At 37.9% G+C, this 25,221-nt stretch overlaps 1 protein-coding gene across 1 annotated transcript; it reads left to right on the top strand.

Annotated features, from left to right (window-relative positions):
• The first annotated feature begins 342 nt into the window (after window positions 1-342).
• On the top strand, window positions 343-827 carry LOC128115728 (acyl-CoA-binding protein). The gene has a single exon (XM_052746738.1). The coding sequence runs from the start codon at window positions 400-402 to the stop codon at window positions 661-663; it is 264 nt and encodes an 87-aa protein (XP_052602698.1). The 5' UTR covers window positions 343-399; the 3' UTR covers window positions 664-827.
• Window positions 828-25,221: the final 24,394 nt, after the last annotated feature.

Below are 25,221 nucleotides of genomic sequence, written 5' to 3'. Positions count from 1 at the left end.
TAAGTCCATGCATAGATTGTATTTTTATCACTAAGTTTAAGTCACAATGCCAGTGTGAACTTTTTACTGCTAATGCTGTCTTATATTGGGTATATTATTAAGAGAAGCTATTCTTTATTAGGATACCAAGGAGAAAAGGTATGATTTATTCTCATCAGTTTCATAGATCTGACAAAATAAATGTTATAAAGCTTGGTGTAGTGGAACTCATCTCAAAGACTAAACAAGATGATCATTGGAGCCCAGGACTTTGAGAGATATAGCAAGACCCTAGCTCAAATATTACACATATATGTAATATATATTTCACATATGTAAGATAAAAATGGCATTCCTGACTTGAGTGCTGCTTGCCTGCGCTTGCTCCCGCGCTTTCGGGATCCAGATCACCTCGCCAGCATGTCTCAGGCGGAATTTGACAAAGCTGCTGAGGAGGTGAAGCGCCTCAAGACCCAGCCAAGTGACGAAGAGATGCTCTTCATCTACAGCCACTTCAAACAAGCTACCGTGGGCGACGTAAATACAGATCGGCCCGGGCTTTTGGACCTCAAAGGCAAGGCCAAGTGGGATTCATGGAATAAGCTGAAAGGAACTTCCAAGGAGAGCGCCATGAAAACCTACGTGGAAAAAGTGGAAGAGCTGAAGAAGAAATACGGAATCTAGAAGACCAGACACACGGTGACCCGTGAGGACATAATGCCTTGGTGTTTTTCTAATGTAGATGATACGGCTCCGATAAATTAGGGCCGGGATTAATTGCTGACCCTCCTCCTTGTGTAGTTTTTACCTGAAATCAATTAAAAGTACATTTGTTACTGTAAAAAAAAATGGCATTCCTTTTCTGTATATATATCCATAACTATGGACATAATTTATATACTCTTAACAATAACTTCAACAATAATTACTACTCAAGGCAACTATTCAATATAAAAATGTATTTCATTATGTGGGAATAGAGACTATATAATTCAAGTCACACTAAGTTCTTCAATAAATTAGCAAAATTTGGTATTTAGCCAAGCTGCAGTAGAAATTATATTGAACTTTTATAAATTACTAAAAGTCAAGTTAATTTTACACCATGAACAACAAATATCTTTCACAATAAATAAGGGAAGGGCTATCTTTGGTAGATGTTGTTATTCAGAGCCATCCTGAATTTACAGAATTTACTGAAGAAATCTATAAAAGAACCCTTTTTCTTTAATCCTAAAGTTTAATCTATTTTTATAATGCACGCCCAGCTGTGAGAAGAAACCTCTTAAAGTTCACAAGCCTGTCATTCCAAAGTTGGAATGAGCTTATTACATCATTTCTTAATATTTCAATTTTTAGAAAATACTTAAGAATATAAAAAAAGAGTTTGGGTATCCCTAAAATAGAGGATCCTGGAAGAAGAACATTTTGTCATTTTTTTTTTGTTTGTGTGTGTGTGTGTGTGTGTGTGTGTGTGTGTGTGTGTGTGTGTGTGAGAGAGAGAGAGAGAGAGAGAGAGGGGGGGGGGGGAGATTCAGGATTGGCCTGAAGTTACTTTCAAACAAGATAGAAAAAATGTGGAACAAGTAGTTGAATATCCTGCTTTTGATTAAAGATATCTGGGATGAATATTGTTCCGTTCACTTGAGGATATGTGCTAATTGAAGCCATGGGGAAGATTATAGAATGGGAAGCCAATGGAGTTTATGAACAAACCTTGATTAAGTCTGACACATAATAGCTGGGAAGAAGAAGATGAGCCTCGAGGGAAGAGAGATTGAAAGAAATGATTGTGTTGTGGAATCTAAAGGAAAATAATGTTTCTAGTTTTTTTTTTTAGTTTAGCAGTGAATCTCACAGGCAAGAAGTCAAATAGTGAATTCAATGTCTATTTTATTTGATGACAGTAGTGATGTTATCCAGATCTGTTTTACTGGGAGAATGGAGCATAAAGCTGAACTAAAGTGGGTAAGTGGGAAAACAGAGACATGGAGACTATGCATATGGATAATATGGCAGGATTAACCTGAGGGTTTTTTTTCTAGTTGGAGAGGGTAATTCGGTCCTTGGGGATTGAAACAAACATGTAGCCTTTGTGCTGAGAATGATACCATTTTCTTTTGAATGTTTCTTTCTGTCTTCTAATCACAGATCTCTTACCATTACCGATTTCTGTATGGCCACTTGTTCATAAACCTCACGGTCATCTCATTCTATAGTCATTATCGTGGCTTCAATTAATGTATACTCAAGTGAATATCATATTTTATATTCACCTGTAATCTAAAGTAGGACATTCAACTACCTGTTCAGCATCTTGTCTAAATTGTTTTCAACATATTTCCAATTGAGAAAGGAATGCAGAAATTTAAGTATTAAGAGGGAAGCTTTGAAATTGTGACTTGAACCAAAATATAGTAAGGACACTGGGTTGATTATACTGGAAATAATCAGTTTCAGATTATTGAAATGATCAGTCATAGAATCTATGCTGGATAATGAGACAAGTAACAAAAGGAACAGCCAAATGAATGGGGGGAGGGGGAGTAGAGACCAGCTGATGAAAATCTTCATGCTACTGAGGTAGCAGGAGGCAAATGGTTCAACTATCAAGTTGAATGAATTTGAGACTGGAGTCAGAAGAAAACATGAATTGGGGGTGTACTAGGATGGTTAGGAATGATATGGAAGAGCTGATAATAATTCTGGAAATGACTGACCCATAAGGACAGGAAAAATATTAGTGTTAGTCAGAGTATTAGTGTTATTAAATGCGTGATTTATGTAAGCATAAGAATCAGCCAGTATTAAAGCAGAGCTTCTGATACAACAAACATTAAAACAGAAAACTGCAAACCTGGAGGTGAGGATATAGTTCAGTCAGCAGTGTGCTAAGTATACATGAAACCCTTGATTCCATCCTCAGCACCACATATGCTCTTGTGTAGACAGAAATGTGCTTTTGTCTTGATAGCACAAGTCTATAATCTCAGGGAGAATAAAAAAGAGGATCTGAACTTCCAGGTCATCCTCAGCTACATAAAAAATTGGGGCATACCTGGGGTAATTAGACTTTGTCTCAAAAACTGAAAACTATAAACCCAATGGCTGTGTTCACAAACTGAAGGATCTTGGCACTGAGAGAGGCTTTTGGTGATGTAGATGGCTGTGACTAGAAAGGGGAAATTCTGCAGTGGATTGACATAACAGACAATAAAAGGGGACTTTTTGTAAAGGTTTTTTGGTTACTTTTTGAAAAAGGTTCAAAGTCACAATTCAAAGCAGAATTGAATACAAAGATAATGTACCTGTCTGCCATGTTTTATGGGGTGTGAGTAAGCAGCAGCAGCACTTTAGAGAGCTAAAATTATGATTTCAAATGAGAGCCATGATTCAGTTGAGATACAAAAGTGTTTGTAATGCTCACACTTATTCTGAATATTCTCTGTAGCTTTGATAAATACAGCCCAAGAATATTTATAGAGTGCTTAGTAAACAGTTCTTAGAAGGGCAACTAGCTCCATCAGTCGTGAGAAAAGAAATATATACACCTTATCCTGACATTTTGGGTGATGAGCTGTGAAGATGGGGCTATGACTAGATGCCTGGCATTATAATTTTGACACTAGTAGCTTTTGACATTCGATAGGTTTATATGAGAAACATGTGAGAAATATTGCATGTATTAGTCCTGAATATTTTGTTTCTCATTATTGTTATCTGTAAGAATTCATCCACAGATGAGACGAGAAACCTCAATCTCTACATTATATGAAGATTTCTTTGGGAAACAATTTATGAACCTGGAGTCTGCCCTTATTTATTTATTTACTGTTTTAATTCTTTGGTTTATGGGGACACGGTTTCTCTGTAATGCCCTGGCTGTCCTCCACATGAGCCATGACACCCAGCTGGAGTGCTTCCTTATCAAACATCCTGAAGATCTGTGAAACAGCATTTAACTTGCCACCAAAGCTGGGATATAAATTTGATTCCTTGAACCCACATAGCAGAAGGAGAGAACTGACTCCCAGAAGTGCAAGTTGTCCTCTGACCTCTACACACACACCACAACATATATAATATATCTACATACACTCATAAGTAATCAAATAAGTAAATATAATTAAAACGTACTTTAAAAATAATGTGCCACAGAAAGATGTTTCACTTCTTTCACCACATGTGGACAAAATGACAAGTGATCCCACACCCCTTTGTCCATGTGAGGAAGCACTGAGAACTGAACATCTGTGAGCCAGAAAGCAAGGCCTCCCCAAACACCAAATCTCACTTGACCTTGGACTTCTGAGAAATCAGAGTAGTTAAGAAAAAAATCTGTAATTTATAACCTACCCAGTTTATGATATTATTTATCAGTCCAAACACACTACCACTAATAATAGTAGAACTTACCCCATAAATGGTAAAGGACATGGAAATCTCTCTTCCATTCAAGATTTAATTTCTATTCTGCAGTGCCTATGCAATCATAAGCATAGGGGAAGCCATAATTTTCTTCAGTATTTAGGAATCCAGTTCTGCCTAGTTCTCCCATCCTAACTATGTAGTAAGAGCCAATAGATGAAGATGGTATACTGTTAGGCTGCTTGATATAGAAAAATATTATACTAAAAAACTGTACAATGTCTTCCTTAATCATCCTAATAACCCTACTAATGATCAAGAACATATAGCTAATGAGCTCACAGGCCCCAGGTAAGAACTTGCTATTATTCTGCTAGATGGACATCATATTGAACTGTCCTCTAATTTGAATCTTTGTGCCTATATATATTAGTGCAGCTCTCTGGCCATATTAGAGAAGGTTTTGTGCAGTGGATGGCAGTTAATGCATAAGCCCATAATTAATTGCTCAGAATGCAGAGAATAAGTATTGGTGGAGTGCTCAGCCACAAATGTGGTATATGTAAGCAAATTATATAAATCAGCCCCTGCACCTGCCAAGGCTCAGGGACCACCCAGGAAGAGGGGAGTAGAAAGAATATAAGAGCCAGAGGTTGAGGAAGACTGAAGCAAAACAGTGTCTGGCCATGAAAGGACCAATACAATTGTGAATGCATAGTAACTGTGGTTGTCTATACAAGATCTGCACAAGGTCAAGCCAGTCAACCTTCCGAATGAAGTGGAGAAGGGCTCACAAGCTCTCACCCTTAAATTAAGAGGTCTGGACAGTAAATGGTTTCTGAGAGAAAGCCAGTCAGTTTTCTTTCAGGATGTGGCATCTGGTATGTGGGCCATGCTCTAATGAATGGTCCCATACCTGGGAGTATATGGGTAGCACATACATACTAGAGCCAAGCAGCTCTTTAAAAATTAAGAGGACTTAAAGTTAGGAGGATAGGGAGGTGGGAATGGATCTGGGAGAAGTTAAAGAGAGGAGTTGAGAAGCAAATATGATCAAAACGTATAGTATGACATTCTCAAATATTAATAAGATATTTTGAATAACTTGTGGTCATGTGAATGAGAGTGCCACCCCCATATGATTGTATATTGAAATTATTGGTCTCCAGTTAGTAGAACTATTTGAGAAGGATTAGGAGATACGGCCTTGTTGGAGGAAGTATGTCACTTAGGGTGGGCTTTGAAGTTTCAGAAGTCCAAGCTAAACCCAGTTAGTTCTCTCTCTCTCTCTCTCTCTCTCTCTCTCTCTCTCTCTCTCTCTCTCTCTCTCTCTCTCTCTCTCTCTCTCTCGGTTGCCTGAACATGTAAACTTTTAGCTGCTGTTCCAGCACCATGCCTACCTGTCTGCTGCCTTTCTCCCCACCATGACGGTCATGGCATACCCTTCTGAACTGTAAGAAAATCCTCCAGTTAAATGTTTTCTGTATAACTTGCCTTGGTTATGGTGATTCTCTACAGCAGTAGAAAAGTAACTAAGACAACCCTATTATGTTGTAATATTTATCACCACTCACTTTAGAGATGAGAAAAAAAGCTTGAGAAGAAAAGTAATTTTCTCTAGTTACTACATCCATCAAATTGTGACTACGACTCTAGTTCCTGAAAGTATAATTAATCACTATATTGCACTGCTTCACTATCATTCTTGGTTATGTTTATTCTCTTAAATTATTTTCACCATTTATGTCTTCCTCCCTATAAACTGAATCTCACTTCATGTCCAGCATTTTTTTGTTTCTGCATTTTCTCATCAGTCTTATTCTTCTTTCATTAGATGTGTTAGTTATTAAATTCATGATAATTTTTATGTCATAAGCTTTTCTACTATTTTGCAAGTAAAAATGATGAAATATATATTTTATCTCCTTTATTTATTTGTCCCTTTTTATCTCCTTTATTTACTGTTTTCGTTTTTTCTTAATATACATTATATTTTAAAAATATCTGCCATTTGGAAGAAAAAAACACTGGAAATGGTCAGCATGTAGATGTGCATGCATGTGGAAGGCCAGGTCCCACCTTTAAAAAGGGTTCCTATGGAGAGGAAAGAGGAGTAAGAAAATATTAGGTATATAGTAAAGAGGAGAAAAACAGAAACACAGGATATCTTCAGGAGGACCTGGGTCAATACCCAATGGCCCCTTCTACCTCTTCAAAAGGGATTTTTATAACAATGCCAAGGGGTAGGGCAAAAGACCTCCTCCTTGCTAGGTCAAGGCACATCACACAGCCAAGTGTAGACCCTTCCAAGCACCTGGTAACCACACCTGTGGTCAAATCATGCCCTTATGTGACCCTGCTGGGTAAAGCAAGCTCAGATCCTCAGACCCTGAGTAATTTGGGCCTCCATACATGCATGTGTATGTACATATTCATACTTATTTTTTATAATAATGAGTACTAAATCCAGGGCATTGCACATGTTAAACAAGTGCTTTGTCACTGAACTACATCCTGAGCTAGAAATTGTTTTGCAAAATCAAAGAAAAAAATTTCTTTTATTCCCTCGTCCATGTTTGGCACATCAGTTTGTGTTGTCATTGTTGAGGGTTCATTTAAGCAACCATATTTTTGAGATGTCATGTGTACAGCTTCCTGGACAGAGAGAACGCTTTAGGCTTGAACTTTGGTTGTCTAATGCCAGAAAGGCTACAACTCTATCAAGAAACTAGGCCTGACATGCTCTTGTCCTATTAAGGACTGAGAGATTTGGAGCCTGGCTTTGTTTGTGCTTCTGGATAGGTCATCAGAAGTCATTGGGTTTCTGTTTCACCTCAAGTCCCTGAGTCTGCTAGGAAATTTGCCTCCATATTTTAGCCTTTGAGGTCCTCCCACAACTGTTAACTACAGTGTTTCCAGAGTTTTAGTTGTGTTGCTGAGAAATATATTGAAAAAAAGCAGTCAATGCCATTTTGTATCCAAACAGAAAGCTATGCACATTTTTTTATTTTAAATATTTGTGTTGATTGTTTTTAAATTAGTCAGGCAATGTATTTCACTCTATTTCCAGAAACAGACATTATATCTCCTTAAACACTTAGCTAGCCATGTAAAATTATCCACAGTTTGTTCCTATTGTTCATATATTCTTCATATAGTTATTTCTTATAACATAATCTCTATTTTAACCAAATCAATCTTCTTATTAATTTCTCTCAAATTAATCTTCTTATTAATTTCTCTCATACATTTATACCACGATACTTTTATTAAAGTTACAGCTGACTAGAATGTTCTGTATTTCCTAATTTATATCAATTTGATTAAGAATAAAACTATAATTATGGGGGCTAGACAGATGGTTCAGTGATTAAGAACACCGGCTGCTCTTTAAAGGAACCAGGTTCAATTCCCAGCACTCACTTAGTGACTCACAACCGTTTGTAACTACAGGAGGTCTAACATCCTCTTCTGACTTCCAAAGGCACTAGGCATGAACGTGGTGCACAGGTGTATATTCAGACAAAACAAACACACACATAAAATTCAATTAATTTAAATAAAGAACTATAATTATCAATCATTATGAAATTCCCTTTCATTAAAACAATCTTTTCTTAATTCTTAGCATTCTCATGAATCCTGTTACTCAACATTTCTTCTGATTATTTTCTCCTCCTTATTACCTATTTGCTTTATGTGGCAACACCAGGAACACTAAGTATAAAGCATCTATTCAGAATAATAAGGCAGTAATTTTAATTATGTTGGTGCAAGGCTCTTGAAAATTTATGCTTTATATTTATAAATATTTTATACATTTCCTGCATTTTACTCAGGTTTTGAAACAACCAAAGGAGGCATAACAGCTAATAAGCCAGAAAATGAGTGAAACATATTTATGAAAATTAATAAATCACAAAATAGGCAGGAAAAGGAAAAAAAGAGAGAAGCAATGGAACAGAAAGATGACAGACTTAGCCCTAACCATACCAATAAAAATAGTGAATGTAAATGGCCAAATGCCTTAATTACATGGCAGGGTCTATCAGATTCAACAAAATGCAAAGGCCAACACATGCAGCCTGAAAAGAAACACTTTATAAAGATATGAATATGTTAAATCAAAAATGACAATGGACATAGCAGGCTAGCACTAATATAAAACTGGAGTTACTAAAGCGCTGCACAATATAGAATTTTAACTAAAGAATACCGTCTGGTATAAGAGGTTTCTTTCATAACATGAAGATGTTAATACAACTGAAGGATATAACAGCACTATACATTTGTGTATCTAATAGTTATGCCTCCAAATATACGAAGCAAAACTAGAAAGAACCTTTCAACCATGTCAAGATGTCCTTGGAACATAAAACTTTTCTTAATTGAATATAAAAGCAAAGTTTTAAAGTGATGCATTCCAGATTTATGAGGTCAAACAGAGCCTAAAGCAGGAAGCTAGTTTTATAACTACTTGTTTCAGCTTTCACTTCTGAAATAAGAAGCAACAAAATTCTGTGCTGTAATTAGAAAAACTTGAATCTCCGGTTTCTCAGTTTTAGTAGTATGACTACTGTGTACACTCAATATGTCTTAAAGAATTATCATAAAGATTAAGTCTTATAATGATATAGCTGATGACAGTGTATAAAATGTTCACATTACCATTACTGACATTAACTGATCTTTTACTTGTTCAATAGTTTTGAATTCCACATGTTTTATTGGATTATATTTTAATATTCCTGAAATGTTTCATTTCACCAAGACTTTGTGCTGTAGATCTCTTGTACAGTAGTAATGTGTAGTTCATTGCTAAACAGTATGAGAATCTCTTTAAATAATTGCCAACGAATGAAGCTTAAGTACTACAGAGGTGCAAGTAGAGTAAGTTTCCTAAATCAATGGCTTTCAAACATCTATGACTGACTATGATAAAGCTAAGAAAATATCTTACAATCCAAACACACACATACAATATTACTTAATTGCAACAAGATTTCTTAAAGCATATGCATCCTTAGAATGGTATGAACTGTTTTTCTATTATATTTTATTCTAGTTAATTCATTTAAAGAAACAAATTGATTGTGATATGCTAGGGAATAATCATTTTCTTCACTGTGAATATGTATTACTCTAATTGTTTAATAAAGAGCTGACTGGCCAACAGCTAGGAAGGAGTTTTGGGGCAGAGGGAGCACTGGGAAGAAGGGCAGAGTTGGAGGAATCACAAGGAGATGCAGAAAGAAGATGAACTTGCGATACTGAGAAAAGGTACCAAGCCACATGGCAGAGCATAGATAAGAAACAGATTAATTTAAAATGTAAGAAGTAGCTAGTAACAAGCCTGAGCTATTGACTGAACATTTATAATTAATATAAGTCTCTGTGTGGTTATTTGGGAGTGGCTACCAGGACACAGAGAAAGTCTGCCAACAATGATCCATACATTCTATTGATTTCCTGACCTGTAAGTAAGTTAACCAACCATGGTTCAAAAATGCCATATGAGATAATTTTCATGCAAAATTAAATTTCAAAATCAGGGAAATGATGGGAAAAATCCCATCATATGAGACTTTGAAGTGATATTGGATATTGACATAAAATTACTCTTAATTCATTACTTATCCTTTGTTATTAAGAAAACGCAATTAAATAAATTGTTTTAGCTTATTAGGTATAAACCCCATTAAAGAAAATTTAAAACATACAAATACTTTTGTACTTTTGGTTCAAATATCATATTCATTCAAGGCTCAGATTTTCAATTATGAACAATTAAAATCTTCCTTACTTTGAAAAACATCATTCTTGGGTACTTGAGAGATGGCTCAGCCATTAAGAGCACTTGTTGCTCTTCCCAACGATCTAGGTTCAATTCTCAACATGCACATGGTGGTTCACAACTGTCTGTACTTCTGGTTCCAGGGGATCCGATGCCCTCTTCTGGTCTCTGCAGGCACCAGACATGCACATGGTACACAGGCATACATTCAGGCAAAATACCTATACACATAAAGTAAGGTAAGTAAATCTAATTGTTTAAAAACCCTTGCTTCCTTCAGTTGCTTTTACCCGAGTATTTTACTACAGCAATAGGAAAAGAAACTGAGACAGAAGATGAGTCATATTTCTTCCAACATTCATCTTTGATTTTGCCTAAGGTTCAATCTTGTTTGTTTTATTGCATTGTTATGAGGAACTTCCTCAAATGTTGTAATATTTCTCTTACATTGCTACATTATTTATGTTTCTTTACTTAGCGATGGAACATCTTCCCTCACAAAATAAAGGGATTTCTTTCTTTTACTGATACTTGCTCATCGTTTCCTTCTCTTCATTGCTGGCATAGAAAATTGTGAGTGCTTTAACTCTTACTAAGATATCATCTGACTATCACCTGGGTAGAGCAATTAAGAGCACGGCTCTGAAGACAGACAGCTCTACTCTTCCTAGCTGTCTACCCTTCACCAAATCACTCTTACCTCACTAAACCTTAGTAGAGTGAGTGCTCAAATAGGCTAATGAGTCTTAGTATAATTTGTGAGGACTAGATGAAATAATGTGAACGAATTTTTGGTACAGAAAATGTTATAGGTGAAAACACCTCAACCACAGTGATCCCTTTACGTGATTTCTCTCTTACACGAATGAATCTTCTGCAGTATTGTTAATATTATAGCCCTCTTGGTTGGCTAAAATTAATGGGGAGAGGATTAAAGTTAAAATTTGTTTTCTTACTCTGTTATTAGTTGAGATATATATATATATATATATATATATATATATATATATATATATAATTTGGATATCAATCCTTTGTCAGATATATAGCTAGCAAGGATTCTCTCCTATCCTGTGGGATTCTTCTTCACTTGATTAATTTTTTTCTTTAGCTGTGCAGAAGTTTTAGTTTTATGAAGTCCCACTTGTCAGTTGGTGGTCCTAATTCTTGGGCAAATGGAGTCCTACTCAGTAAATCCTTTTCTACACTTGTATCATGTAGGGTACTGCTTTTGTTTTCTTCTAACAGTTTCAGTGTTCCTTCTTTATCTTTGATGTTTCCATATTTACAACTATCTTGCAGTCTTTCCAAGTTGTGTTTCTTTCTTTTACCGTAAATGACTGGATCTACTATTTAGAGGTAAAGTTTAAAAATGTAGTCCAAGGAGAAGTGAAGGACTACTATCAGTGCTGCCCAGGAAGAATCAAATGTAAGATTCTTTCTCTTAAAAATCGGATTTTCTATTTATCCTGTAGATAACTTTTCACATGAAGGGTCCTCCCATTTCCTTTGCATATATAAAGCCAACCATTATTTGAGGAGTATTCATTTAAAATTTTGAAGAAATTGAATTTTAAAAAAAATGTAGTAATTGATTGAATGAAATAACTTATTTTCCTATTCAGATTTGTCAGCCAAAATGAAATACCTAAAATGAAATTAGGAAATGATGCTTGTCTTTATGCCTTGTAATCCGTATTTAAACAATCTAGCTGCATGTCACCTTGGCGGTGAAAGTATCTGAGCTTTATTCCATGTTTCTGTTCTTTATTAAAAATACCAGACCTTCACAAAGCCCCAGACCATCGCCACATGGCACAGGCTGGGCTGAAGGACAGCCAGAGCCCGGGCCCACTGCCGTGCAATGTGGTTTGGATGTACACCACTACGATGAACAAATATGTGGTCCATGTGCTGTTGAGAGAGGCAGAACTGGAGACACGATGGCAGTGAGGAACAGGCTGATGTGAATGGGCTGCGTTGCCACCTGAGGCCACATGATATCCAGCCCGTGCTGCCACTGAGAGCCATGTCTGGGTCCATGGCCCTATTGCAGCTGGAATCTGTGTGTGTTTATTACCACCACGGGTCATGAAGATTCCTGTGATCTGGGTTGCTACCAGAGGCCATGTTGATGTCCAAGGGGCACACTGCTGCCAAGGCCGTACTGATTGAGTGGCCTATGCTGCCACCTGAGGCTAAGGTTATGTCCGAGGGTGGTGATGAGCTGGGCTTGCGCCTCACTGGCCGTGATGTGGGTGTGGGAGAGCTGGCCCCAATGGCATGGTCAATGGAGAGCTGGCCCTGTCCTTTTCTGACCACTGCACTCAGGAGAGCTGGCCTTACCCCTCTCTGGCTGCTGCTATGCCCTCTCCCCACCACAGCGGGCCCCCACCCCTCACTGGCTGTCATAAAGCAGTGTTGGCAGTGGCATGGGCACAGGAGAGCTGGCAGAACTATAACTTTAGGATCTCCATGACTTGGGGCAACAGCAGGATAGCAGAGAGGAGTCCTGATGAGGGTCCAGTATTGATTGTGTAGTAGAAGCCAGAGTCCTTGAACCAGATCAACCAACTCGTTACAATGAACATTTGCAAGCAAAGTTGTTTGGGTAGGGGCCTATCCTGCATGACACCACAGCTCCCAATTGCTGCTGCAACCACACACACACACACACACACACACACACACACACACACACACCCAGTGCAGCTGAAGATGAGACAGTTGTGACAGGTACGAGAGAACACTACAGTTGAGAGGAGCAGGTTGTTGCCCAGAGGGGTCAGCAAGATGCTTTTATTTTTTTGTTTGTTTTGTTTTTAATTTTTATTTTTATTTAATTTTTTAAATTTCCTTTTGTGGGAGGAGGTTACAAGGGTGGAGGGCAGAGATGGAAGGACTGAGTAATGAGTGAGATCAGGGTACAACATGTGAAATTCCCAAAGAATCAATAAATTATTTTGTGGTGATATTGTGTTTCCCAAAATATTGTGCACCCTAATAAACTTATCTGGGGTCAGAGAACAGAACAGCCACTAGATATAGAGGCCAGAAAATGATGGCACACACACCTTTAATCCTAGCATTCAGAAGGCAGAGATCTGTCTGGATCTCTGTGAGTTCAAAGCCACACTGGAAATAGCCAAGCATGGTGACACACACCTTTAATCCCAGTAAGTGATGGCAGGAAGCAGAAAGGTATAAAAGGTGTGAAAACCAGGAACTAGGTCTGTTAACCTTTTAGGCTTCTAGCAGAAGTTCAGCTGAGATCCATTTGGATGAGGACTCAGAGGATTCCAGTATGAGGAAACAGGATCAGCTGAGAAGTTGTTGAGGTGAGGTTAGCTGTGGCTGGTTCTTTCTCTCTGATCTTTCAGAATTTACTCCAATACCTGGCTCCCGGGTTTTTTTTTTTTTATTAATAAGACCTTTTAAGATTCGTGCTACATTACAATAAAAACATCAAGCCTTCATTTGTATTTCTGGGATATAAGATTTGAGACTGATACCTACTTTGAGGGGTAGAATGCAAGGCATTTAACTATCACTCTTCTTCTAGTTCTCTGTATCTAGTTTAATGTATGTCATATAACAGGTGCTAAATTTGTTAGTTTAAAAGCAAACTGATTTCAAAAAGCAAATCAGGGAAGATTTAATTTGAGGAAGTATCTGTTCCTCGGTTGCTCGTGGTATTCTCTGCTGCTTGGGTATTATATATGAGAGCTTTTCTGTGTGAGCAATGAGATTTTCTACTCCTTCTTCTTGGCTTAACTGATTTATAGAACTCCTTCTTCTTGGTTAACTAATTTATAGAACTCCTTCTTGGTTAAGTTAACTAATTTATAGAACTACTTTTCAAAAACATTTTGTTGGCTGGGCATGGTGGCACATGCTTTTGATCCCAGAACTTGGGAGGCAGATGCCTAGTCTACATAGCAAATTTCAAGGCATCCAGGGCTACATAGTGAGACCCTGTTTCACACACAAAAAAAAATATTTTGTTAATATGAAATTCATATAGTTCAAATTTTGTATAGTTACACGGTTGTAAATATTTATTTGACTTTCATGTATAAAATTGACACATTACTTCTGATTATTAAATACTTCTAAAACATGAGCGTAGTAAACAAATAAAACTTTAATAACATTAATCAGCTTTATGTCATTTCAGCACCTCAAAGATAAATGTCATTTCCCTTACCCATCACTTCCCATTCTTCCTAAATCATTCTGTCCATGGGTTTGCCTATTCCCAATACTTTATGTAAATATGTGAGAACATTATGTGCTTAGGGGGCTGGCTCGTTTTAGCTAACTCAGTGTTATCAAGGTATAGCCATATTATAGCATATATTAGCACTTCCTTTTTGCTTAAATAATATTTCAGTATATGGATACACCACTTTAAGTTATTCATGAATCAGATGATGATTGACAATTCGGCTTATGTCTCCCCTTTGAATGTTCTAAATAATTCTTCTATGAGGTACTTAGTTTTTAATCATCAACAGTCTGGAATACTTTATGACGCAATACTTGTCTGTTTCCCTATTAATACCTAAGAACTTCTTGTTTTAGCTAAATGATACAGAGAAGAAGGAAAATTCTGATATAAAGGCAATAACTAGCAAGACTAAAATTTTGCTGTCAGGTTGTTACAGGTTTATCAACAGTTGATGACCAGTTGCTTCCAAGTTTTTAATGGTTTGGCTTTAAATTGTTTTACTTTACAATGGTAGAAATAAAAAACTGTTCCAAAGAATGCGTAGTTACAATTTTGATTTTTTTTAAGTTAATAACTTTTAGTTTGATACCTTGTGATGCTAGACAGTAGTGATAAGCCTCAATTCCCATTTGGCTATTCTATCACTAGAGGAAACAAATGAGATTCTACAGGACAGTGTGTTGCTAGGCTGTGAAGTTTGATAGGATTGGTGTAATAAGGCAAATTGTTAGTTATAATATTTTCATCTTACCATGGGTTCCTAGGGATATGGCTGCATTATAGTAAAGTGTATGGAGCGCAAAATTTTCATGGACCTTATCTGAGTATTGTTTTAAATTTTTTGTTTGAAGTAATTATTTTGAGATTTTATTTTCACTTACATTTATACTCCTTTCAATTAATTTCCAATAATATTAAAATGTTATGTTTATTATTCTGTTCATATTCCAGTTTACAATCCTATCCATTTTATCAGATGACATTTTGCTTCCATAGATTATATTTGATTAAAGCCTTGTGCCTGTTGTGGAAGGTTCTGAAAAAATCCTGTTACCATTAGATATTTATTTGAGGGATAGATATTTGTGAAAATGGACCTAAAAGTAGTCACTGAGAAAGTTCTTCCATTAACATTCTTGCAACTTTTCAGCCATTCTTTCATTCATAATACCTATTCATAAATACCTATTTAGTTTTGAGACAGAGTCTTGCTTCATAGTCCTGGATGGCCTGGAACTCACTGCATATGTAGGGTGGCCTTGAACTCATAGAGAGCCACCTATCTCTGGCAGGCACCCCTTTATCTGGATGAAAACCTATTTTTTAGCACCAGCAGTGTCTCTGAGATTGATATAGTGACAAATTCCCACTTTCTGAAACACTATCTTTTTTTTTTTTTTAATTTATTTTAATTTATTTTGCAATACAATTCAGTTCTACATATCGGTCACGGATTCCCTTGTTCTCCCCCCTCCCGTCCCCCTCATCTTCCCCCCAACGCCCCCCCCCCCCATTCCCATCTCCTCCAGGGCAAAGCCTTCCCCACAGACTGAGGTCAACCTGGTAGACTCAGTCCAGGTAGGTCTAGTCCCCTCCTCCCAGGCCGAGCCAAACAATCCTGCATAGGCCCCAGGTTTCAAACAGCCAACTCATGCAATGAGCACAAGATCTGGTCCCACTGCCTGGATGCCTCCCAAACAGATCAAGCCAATCAACTGTCTCACCCATTCGGAGGGCCTGATCCAGTGTGGACCCCTCAGCCATGTACTCACTCATAGCAGGATACTAGACATGAAACAAGGATGAATTGTCTGCTACTCACATCACCAGGGAGGCTACCCGGAAAACAGGACCCCAAGAAAGACACAGGGATCGCCCAATGACAGAGAAATGGAATGAGATCTACATGAACAGCCTGGACATGAGTGGGGGTAATGAAAGGCGAGGGTCGAGGGAAAGAGAGCTTGGGTGAGCGGGAGATCCCAGCTGGATCAACAACAGAGAGGGAGAACAAGGAATAGGAGACCATGGTAAATGAAGACCACATGAGAACAGGAAGAAGCAAAGTGCTAGAGAGGCCCACAGAAATCCACAAAGATACCCACACAACAGACTGCCGGCAATGGTCGAGAGACAGCCCGAACTGACCTACTCTGGTGATGGGATGGCCAAACACCCTAATTGTTGTGCTAGAAACCTCATCCAACTACTGAGGGATCTGGATGCAGAGATCCATGACTAGGCCCTGGGTGGATCTCTGGGAGTCCAATCAACGAGAATGAGGAGGGTTTATATGAGCGAGAATTGTTGAGACCAAGGTTGGATAAAGCACAGGGACAAATAGCCAAATGAATGGAAACACATGAACTGAAACACTATCTTTTACCTTTGCTCATAATCAAATTCCAAGAGTCTAGATACTCTAGCATATAAGCTGGAGTGCAAAAGTGCCCCAGAGAAGCTTCATTTAGGGAAGAATATCGGTGTCTTCTGTCACTTTGATGCTGTAATTGGCATGTACTAACCTTCTCTTTCTTCATTCCAGATATTTATTCACTTGTGAGATATTACAAAATGAGAAACTTAGAACACACAATCATAGCTTGAATCCCATTATCTAAATGGCACGTGTGACTAATTTGAATTGGGCTACTGCCTACTAAAATAGCAGTCATCACAAGAAGCAATCTTTAAATTGTAAAGAGAATAAAATATAAGTTCATTTTATATTGCAAATACTAAAGGATAAACTTATTTAAAATTATATTCTGATATCTTTTAAAGCATGAAATATTTTCTGCTTATTATTTCAATTCAGAGCATCTTTTACTGAGAATTAGAAATAGAGTTTTGATAAATCAAGTTCACTGAGCAAGAGACTTCTTTCAAAGGAGATACACTGACAGACATTTTAATAATATATTACCCTGGAAATTGTATTATGTTCCAAATGACAAATGTGAGTCTGCCTCCTAGAAAATTAATAGTTTGTTTATTTTTTGACAATTGATGAATCCCTTCATTAAATTGAAATGCATTCACACAAAACAACACATTAAAGTTAAAGATGTCTTATTAAATTTGTAACATATCGTAATATGGCATACCTATGCCTAAAGAGTGAGGAGATCCACTGCTTTCTAATACTTCTATAATATTGCCTGATAAAATTATTATATTTTTTCTTTTAATTCTTAAAGATATCTTTATATTTTAATAGGAAATAGGTAGATAGGTAGGTAGGGTAGATAGATAGATAGATAGATAGATAGATAGATAGATAGATAGATAGATTTTGTGTGTGTGTGTGTGTGTGTGTGTGTGTGTGTGTGTGTGTGTGTGTGTGTGACACCATTCACTTAACAACACTAGCTACTACATGGCATGAAGTTTCATTGAACTCTTATGATGTGACACATAACTATCCATTTGGATGAAGAAGGGCCTTTTCCTTTTACATGTTTTGGGATTAGCTGAGTGAGATCTTGCACTGAGGTAATACTGCCTTTATTCTAATTAGCATCAAGCCTTTTTTGAAACTTCTCATGTCTCCCTGAGCACAGGACTTGGCTCCACCACTAAATTTTCTTGAGCTTTTTCTCTTCGATCTTTCCTTTTTAAATTTATTTTTGCTTCACTTACTCCTTTTCAGTATAGATCTGCATATGGACAACCAGAGTCAATATTAGGCTGTCATGAAATTTCTGTTAAAAAAAAATTAGTTCACTACTTTTCAATTTATCTTCAAGTAAGTTATTATGACAAGGGCAGAAGACAGCCACATTCTTGGTCAAAATATCACAAGAATGGTCTCTAGCACAATTGCTAATATTGTCCCCTCTGAAGCCTCTTGAGCACATTGCTCTCAGCACTGCTTTCTTCTAAGCTCCTACTAAGATGGCCTTTTAAGCCTCACTTTCAATATTCAACTGCTTTTTCAGTCCAAAGTCCCGAAGTCTTACATATTCTCCTAACAAGCAGCATGCTCAGGCATATCACAATACTCCAGTACCTGATACCAACTTCTGTCTTAATTACTTCTATTTCTGTGACTAGACACCATGGAGGCCATGTGGATGTTCATGATCTGTGCTGCCGCTTGAAGTCATGTTGATGTCTGTGGCCTGTGATGGCACTAGAAACCAGGTGGAAGTCTGTGATCCATGCTGCTGCTGACTGTAAAGGGCAAGGAAAGCTACTTTTGCAGTGGTAGCTATGACTGCAGACTCACAGTTGAGAATGAGAGACATGGGAACAGAATGTTTTCTGTGCTGACCTCTCTCTCCCACCTCTCCCCCCTCACAAAGAAACTGTAAATAAATTGGTTGTAAAATATGAGTTTTACACAACTCTGTGGGTTTGGTCTCAGGTTTTGGCATCAACAATGTAGGTAAATTGGTTGCAACAACTCTGGGAAAAGATGTCCCGACTACCTGGGGAGTCAGGCAACACCTTGAGCTGGTTAGGACAGCTCTGATGGCTGAACTGTAAGGAGACACTTCAGCCCTGGAGGGCGAGGTATCCCAAACACCTCAAGCTGCCCAGAAACAACAACTCTGCCCTGAAGGTGTACCAGACACCTGGAGTTGTTTAGCACAGCTATGATGGCTGGAACTGCAAAGAAGCAGCCCAACCCTGGAAGGGAAATTTTTTTCTGACTTCTCAGGAGAGTCAGGGCCTGAAACTGCTTCAGCAGGGAAGGATATCCTGACTACTCGGGAAAGTCAGACTATACCTGATGTGATGGGGGATGGTATCCCTGCAGGATTTAGCAATCCTGCTCCTCTCCTGGAGAGTTGCTACATCTGAGCTGTGCTCAACCCACACTTAAAGGCGGGCTTCCTAGGCAGAGCTCTACTTCTCCGACCTAAGAGATTACAAAAATGTACCAAATTCTCCTCCGGCTCAGTGTTACCAGCTATCTCTTGCTCTGTCCACTGAGGGACGTCTCAGTAAGGATCTTCTGTTCAGCTCCCCCTTGGTCAATCCACTATGGGATATCTTAGCAAGGTTCTTCTGTTCAGCTCCCCACTTGCTCAATCCAATATGGGATGTCTCAGCAAGGTTCTTCTTCTGTGCACAAGTGAATGAAGGTCTTCACACCTAAAACTCTTTTGAGAAAGAGATTTATTTGGGAAGGAGGAGGCCAGGGTGGAGAGAACTGCTCACAAACTGACCAGGCAGGGTGGTTTATATAGGATGTCCTGGGGGCGGAGTCAACTGTGATTGGTTAGTTTTTTTCTGCCCAGGGATTTGGCCAGTTTTGTGGACAAGGGGCAGAGATGGCCCTGATTTCAGGGCCAAGCTGTGTTTCTTTCACTGGACTTTCTTGGCTTTTTGACACTACCTCTAAGGCCAGGGCACATTTCATTCACTGACTCTGATTCTAGGGGCCACAAGTGTTTCTGTGGTACTGGTTTCAGATTCAGGGCATGTTTCCTTGGTTCATTTCTCAGGCTCAGGTCCCAAACACAGACTATGTTTCTTCCCCTGGTCCTGGGCCCTAGGGCCAGGATTCTACTGTCCTGCTCTGTGATTGGTTGGTTTCACAAGTCAGTTGGGACAAGGGCAGAGATGGTTCTGATCTGTGCCAAACTGTGTTTCTTTCATTGGCCTTAACTGAGCTATCTTTTCCCTAATTCTGGGCTCCATGGTTAGGGTGGGTTTCTTTAGCCAGCCCCTTTTCCCTACATAAACAATCTAGACAAGAAGTCATTGAAGAAATTCTTAAAAATTGTGATAGGGATCCTGTATTTTAGCTCTTCAGAAGTTGATGGCTTCTGGCAGGGGTGGGGGTGGGGAATGGACTCAGTTTTTCTTTAAGGGGCTGGCCATGGGATGTTTGACCATGCTCCAGTGAGAATGAATATATGGGAAACACATATGGGACTTGGTATTTTTTTTCTTTTTCTTCTTTTTCTTGGGAGGGGTCACAAGGGGGATGGACCTGGGAGGACTCGGAAGTGAGTGTTATTGGGGCATATTATGTGAAACTCCCAAATAATAATTATGTTGTGAAAAAACAAAAGAAAAGACACCATGAGCAAGGCAACTTATAAAATAAAGTATTTAATTTAGGGCTTGCTTATAGTTTCAGTGGGTGAGCCCATGACCGTCATGGCAGGGAGCAAGACAGCAGGGCAGGTATGGCACTGAAGCAGTTTCTGGGAAGCTTCCATCCTGATCTGAAAGTTGGAAGAAGAGGCAGAGAAAGGAAGACTGAGCTTTTCTTTCTTTCTTTTTTTTTCAGATTTGTACACAGTACTTATTCAATGATATTCTGTACTTAGTCATCACATGGCTGGGATTTTCCTGGGATGTTCTCAGAAATGGGTCATCTAATTGCCTTTTACTTCTCACAGATCTGTTTAGGTCAATGATTCAAGCAGTCAAAAATACATTCAGTCACTCTCCCTCAAACTTTCATTCCTCTGTTTCTACACACACACACACACACACACACACACACACACACACACACAGATCCCTATTCTGATCCAGATCTCTTACTCTGCCTCATATAACTCCATGGAGCTTTGGGGAGCTGTGGTTAATGCTCTCAAACAGGGCTCTCTTCTCTGTTCTATAGCACAAACTTGCCAGACAGGAAGAGGTTAGTGACTGTATTGCTGTTTCTTCACTGTTTGTTTCATACTGTTTCATTTTCTCCTTGAAAACATATTAAAATCAAAATGCTATCAAAGAAATGTATACTGTATTGCTAAATTTTCATTTAACACAAAGCATGTATATGTATTCAAACATTGTTTCATGAGAAAGCTTGGGTATCTTCCCGACTTTTATTGAGGAGATCATATACCATATCTCCATTTGCTGTCATTGATTTCACCATATGTGACATGGTCAATGCGAGATACTGTCCTGTAGCTAAAGCTCAGGCCACTGCTATAGCTCTGGAGACCAGCTCTACTCAACTTCTATTTGTGCCCTTTGACCATGTACTTTGACCTTTCATTTTCATGCCATACATAATCATTGCTGAAAATACAGTCTGTGTGCCTAGTAATAAAGTTAATGGCTCAATTTTACCAAACTGAAATAATAACTTTTTTTACACAAGCTAAATTATGAGCATTTAAAAGGAAAGTTTTTGCATTTAACTTCATTTTATCTTCAGCAATATATACGCTGTGTGTAGTAAATTCTCAGTAATTCTTCAGTGAATTAATAAAATGAGTAACTGTGATTATTCAGTGTTTTGCAAACTTTGAAAATATGTCTCACAGAGAGGGGGGGCAATATATGTGTCACTGTTTTGAAAGTGTATAGTGAAAATGAGATGTTTAGACCTAGCAAGATTAGCAGCCTTTCTTAGTAGAAAAAGAAGGGAAAGCAGGCAGTGAATTTTCATAGTGCACCTTTCAGGACATGTATCTTTCACCCAGTAGATGGCCTAATGCCTATTTAGCTGATCCATGACTAAAGAGTCCCTCAAATGTGAAACTTGTTTACAGTGATTGACACCTTTATGGCTCTTGTTTGACCTGTGTCCTATTTATGGGATCCTGACTTTGAGTTTACCTTGGCATCCTGGGAAAAACCTAGCATATGACAGTCCTCTCATTGATCAAACAGAAGGTAAAAATTCAATAGATCATCATAATAAGAAATCACTTAGAATATTTTGATATAAAGTTTCTGGCAAGGAGGACATTGTGTGTTGGGGTGACAGTCTTACATTTTGGGTTACATGAGGCAGAAATGAAGACTCAGAGAAAGGTATGTGTTAAAAATATCAGTATACATAAGGGTAGTGATTATTTTATATTCTCAGGCAAGTAAGCAGACACATAAGAAAATAAATAGCCAATTTAAAGGTAGTATCATGAAAACAGTAATCACCCAGTCTGCTAGATAGGGAACAATTATTATGTTTTTATCCACAGCCTCCCCCTTGACCCATTTGGGTGTGTTGTAGACTGACAAAAGCATATCAATGGTTGACGTAGCTATTCTTGTGGTATGAGAAAATTGCATGTGTATCCAAAATGGATGCCAAGACAACCTGAAATTACAATAATTTACCTGTAGTCACTTCCCTAGCTTTTACTTTATGAGATGTTTAACATGCTATTCTTGATGACTGAGTGGTTCAGCAATGAACAGTATATGTAATTATCTTTTTGCTTCTGCCACCACAACATCATTATGTGTTTCCTAGAAATTTGGAGGTTTATCTTGAGCTTTGAGCAAAATACGAATGTAAATAACCTGAGCATATTTATAAAAAAATTAAATTAAATTGCTTCTACCATTATTTGAAACTGGTTATCACTGTATGTCAAAGCATGTTCTTAAGCAAAGCAATCTTCTAAGGATTTAGTAATCATAAAGGAAAACAATTGTCATTGCATGTTGAAAGATGAGAATCTCTATTGCCTTTTTTATTGGCTAATCCATCACTACAGAGAACTAGAACACGATTACTTGTGTATAATATTTTATACTTTATCCATTTCCTGAGCCAAGCATTCCCATTTGGGACTTCATAAACACATGTGCAGAGTTTAGATAACTGATCCTTCTGAAGCTTTATCAAAATTCAGTGTCTAAAGCCTTTCTAATCAAACTACTAATGAGCAGGCCTCTGAATGTTCTCCTTTCCTGTTCTTTTCCCTTTCCCTTCCAGCTACCAACAGTGTTCCAGTGGCATCCTACAGTAAACAAAATGTCACAGCCAATATTCTGGCCTCTGGATAACCTTCTTTTCCAATATAGGGGATTGAATGTGGGGACCTCACAAATGCTAGGCAAGTGCTCTACTTAAGAGCTGCAAGCCCAGCCTTCCTTTTACTTTTTGATTTTCAAACCAGGAGCTCACTGAGTTGTCTATGCAGGTCTTGGAATTTGTTATCCTTCTACATCAGTCCCCTAAAGTAACTGGGCCTGGAGTCCTGTTCTACCAGGCCCAGCTAAGATTTTGAAGACATTTCAATTAACCTGTATAAGTTATTAAAAGCAACATGCTTGAATTATTAGAATTAATTTTAGATCTATGTCTAAATCATACTAATTTGTGTTCAAAGTAGCATGTTAATAACCATATTTATTCAATTTAATTGTGTAAAATAATAATTCTGCCAAGGACCAATCTTAAAGAAATATCTCATTAAGTTTGGCCACGCTAATAATTTTGCTGAAACAGATAGAGGGTTTGTACTATCTTGGTAATTATCCATTTAATTTCTAAACTCAAACATTTTAAAAGAATAGTAATGAATGCAAGGGCAGACTAGGATAGTAGATTAAGAAGGTCCTTCCAATAATCATGTATTCCACAGACACGCCAGATTGAACAGGTGGGTAGGTACCAAAATACCTTTATACCTAAAGTAGCCAACTGAGAGAACTTGGTACTTGATTATATTATAAAGAAAGGCACACTGAAAAATTCGAACCAAAGAAATATTGCTCCAGCTACTTGTAACTCCCACCCATAGGACTGATTCCTAAATCACCCTGTACTTGAAATGTTCAGTTTGGTGTTTGTGAGTCCTCAGGAGCAACAGAAACAAAGTGGCAGTTTACAAAAGCCTCTTTCCAAGATCACTTCCTAGCAAAAAGACAGGAGCACCTGTTCCCCCCCCCCCCACAATTTCTCCTTGGAAATGGTTGGCCTGCACTCTTTTATAGCTATCGTAAAAAGGCCCAGGCCTACACAAAGGTATGGCTGACATCTGATGGAGCAGAGAAGTAAACAAACATCCGGGGGCTGAAATAGGAAGAAATCACTTCAGATGCTTTCTTTTCTATCTTATTCTAACAGGAAGACCACACTTCCAAACTTGTCCCTGGAAGGAAGAGTGGTTCACATATCAAGCAACACAACTATATATGTTCCTATCAACACCACTCCCATAGCCCCGGTATGGAGACTGAAGGAGTGTATAAGAGCCCCTGGAGATGTTTTAACAGGCAGTTATGACCCTCCTGTTAGGAGTGCTAGGAACTGAACCTGAGAGCAGTATGCCGTATTAGTGGCTGAGCCACCTTTCCAGAACCAATGTACATGTTTTAGACTCACTGAATCCATTTAGTGCTGTCAATGTGTGCATGAATATGGAGTCATTAAGTGGAGGATGAAGCATCCTATCAGAGGCTTTTATCCCTCAAGAAAACTTACTCACCTCTCCCAGCAGCCATCAACTGCCAATAGCTCCTTAGCTATGGGTGGCCCTCATCAGAGAAGTTTTTTTTAGTAGATAGCTATTAACACAGAGGCTCACAACTTCAAAGCAGAAAGAAAAAGAGACTGTGGGACACTAAATTAGACATCTATAACAAATCCCCTATCCCCAAGGCTCGGGGGATCTTGCAAAAGAGTGGAGAGAAGAAATTAACAGTAAATATCTCCTTTCAATCTTTTTCATGGGCTGACTTTGAAAGAGCAATGATACAGTTAGAAAATTTGTTAGTTTCTTTATTTAGTTTTCGGGGTTTTTGTTTGAAGATCATCCATAATGATGGGACTAACATTCTCATAAATAATGTAGAAGCCGCCTGCTTCCTGAATCCTCTTCAACGGCTGCTGATTTTGTAAATTATATACTTTTGAACAATCTCTGGGTTCAAAAGTAGGTGAAAATGGAGCATAAAAATACCTTGACAAAACCAAAAATGAAAGCTCAATATATCAATGTCATGAAGAAATATATATCATAAATGTTTATACTAAATAAGAGAAAATCAAATAAACAACTTTACACCCAGAGAACTAGAAAAAAAGAACAAAGTAAACTCAGAGTTACTAAAGGAAATAAATAATGAAAAATAAAATCAGAAGTGAACAAGGAAAGTCATCGATAAAAAGATCAACAAAAGCATAAAT

The sequence above is a fragment of the Peromyscus californicus genome, unplaced genomic scaffold (genome assembly GCF_007827085.1).
Source record: "Peromyscus californicus insignis strain IS unplaced genomic scaffold, ASM782708v3 Scaffold_10__1_contigs__length_136768540, whole genome shotgun sequence".
Lineage (NCBI taxonomy): Eukaryota > Metazoa > Chordata > Mammalia > Rodentia > Cricetidae > Peromyscus > Peromyscus californicus.
Note: the sequence above shows the minus strand (reverse complement) of the source record. Positions and strands in the feature narration are given on the sequence as shown.

What these genes read in the sequence shown, in the direction of transcription:
- LOC128115728 (XM_052746738.1), top strand. Translation starts at nt 400, where the DNA reads ATGTCTCAGGCGGAATTTGACAAAGCTGCTGAGGAGGTGAAGCGCCTC.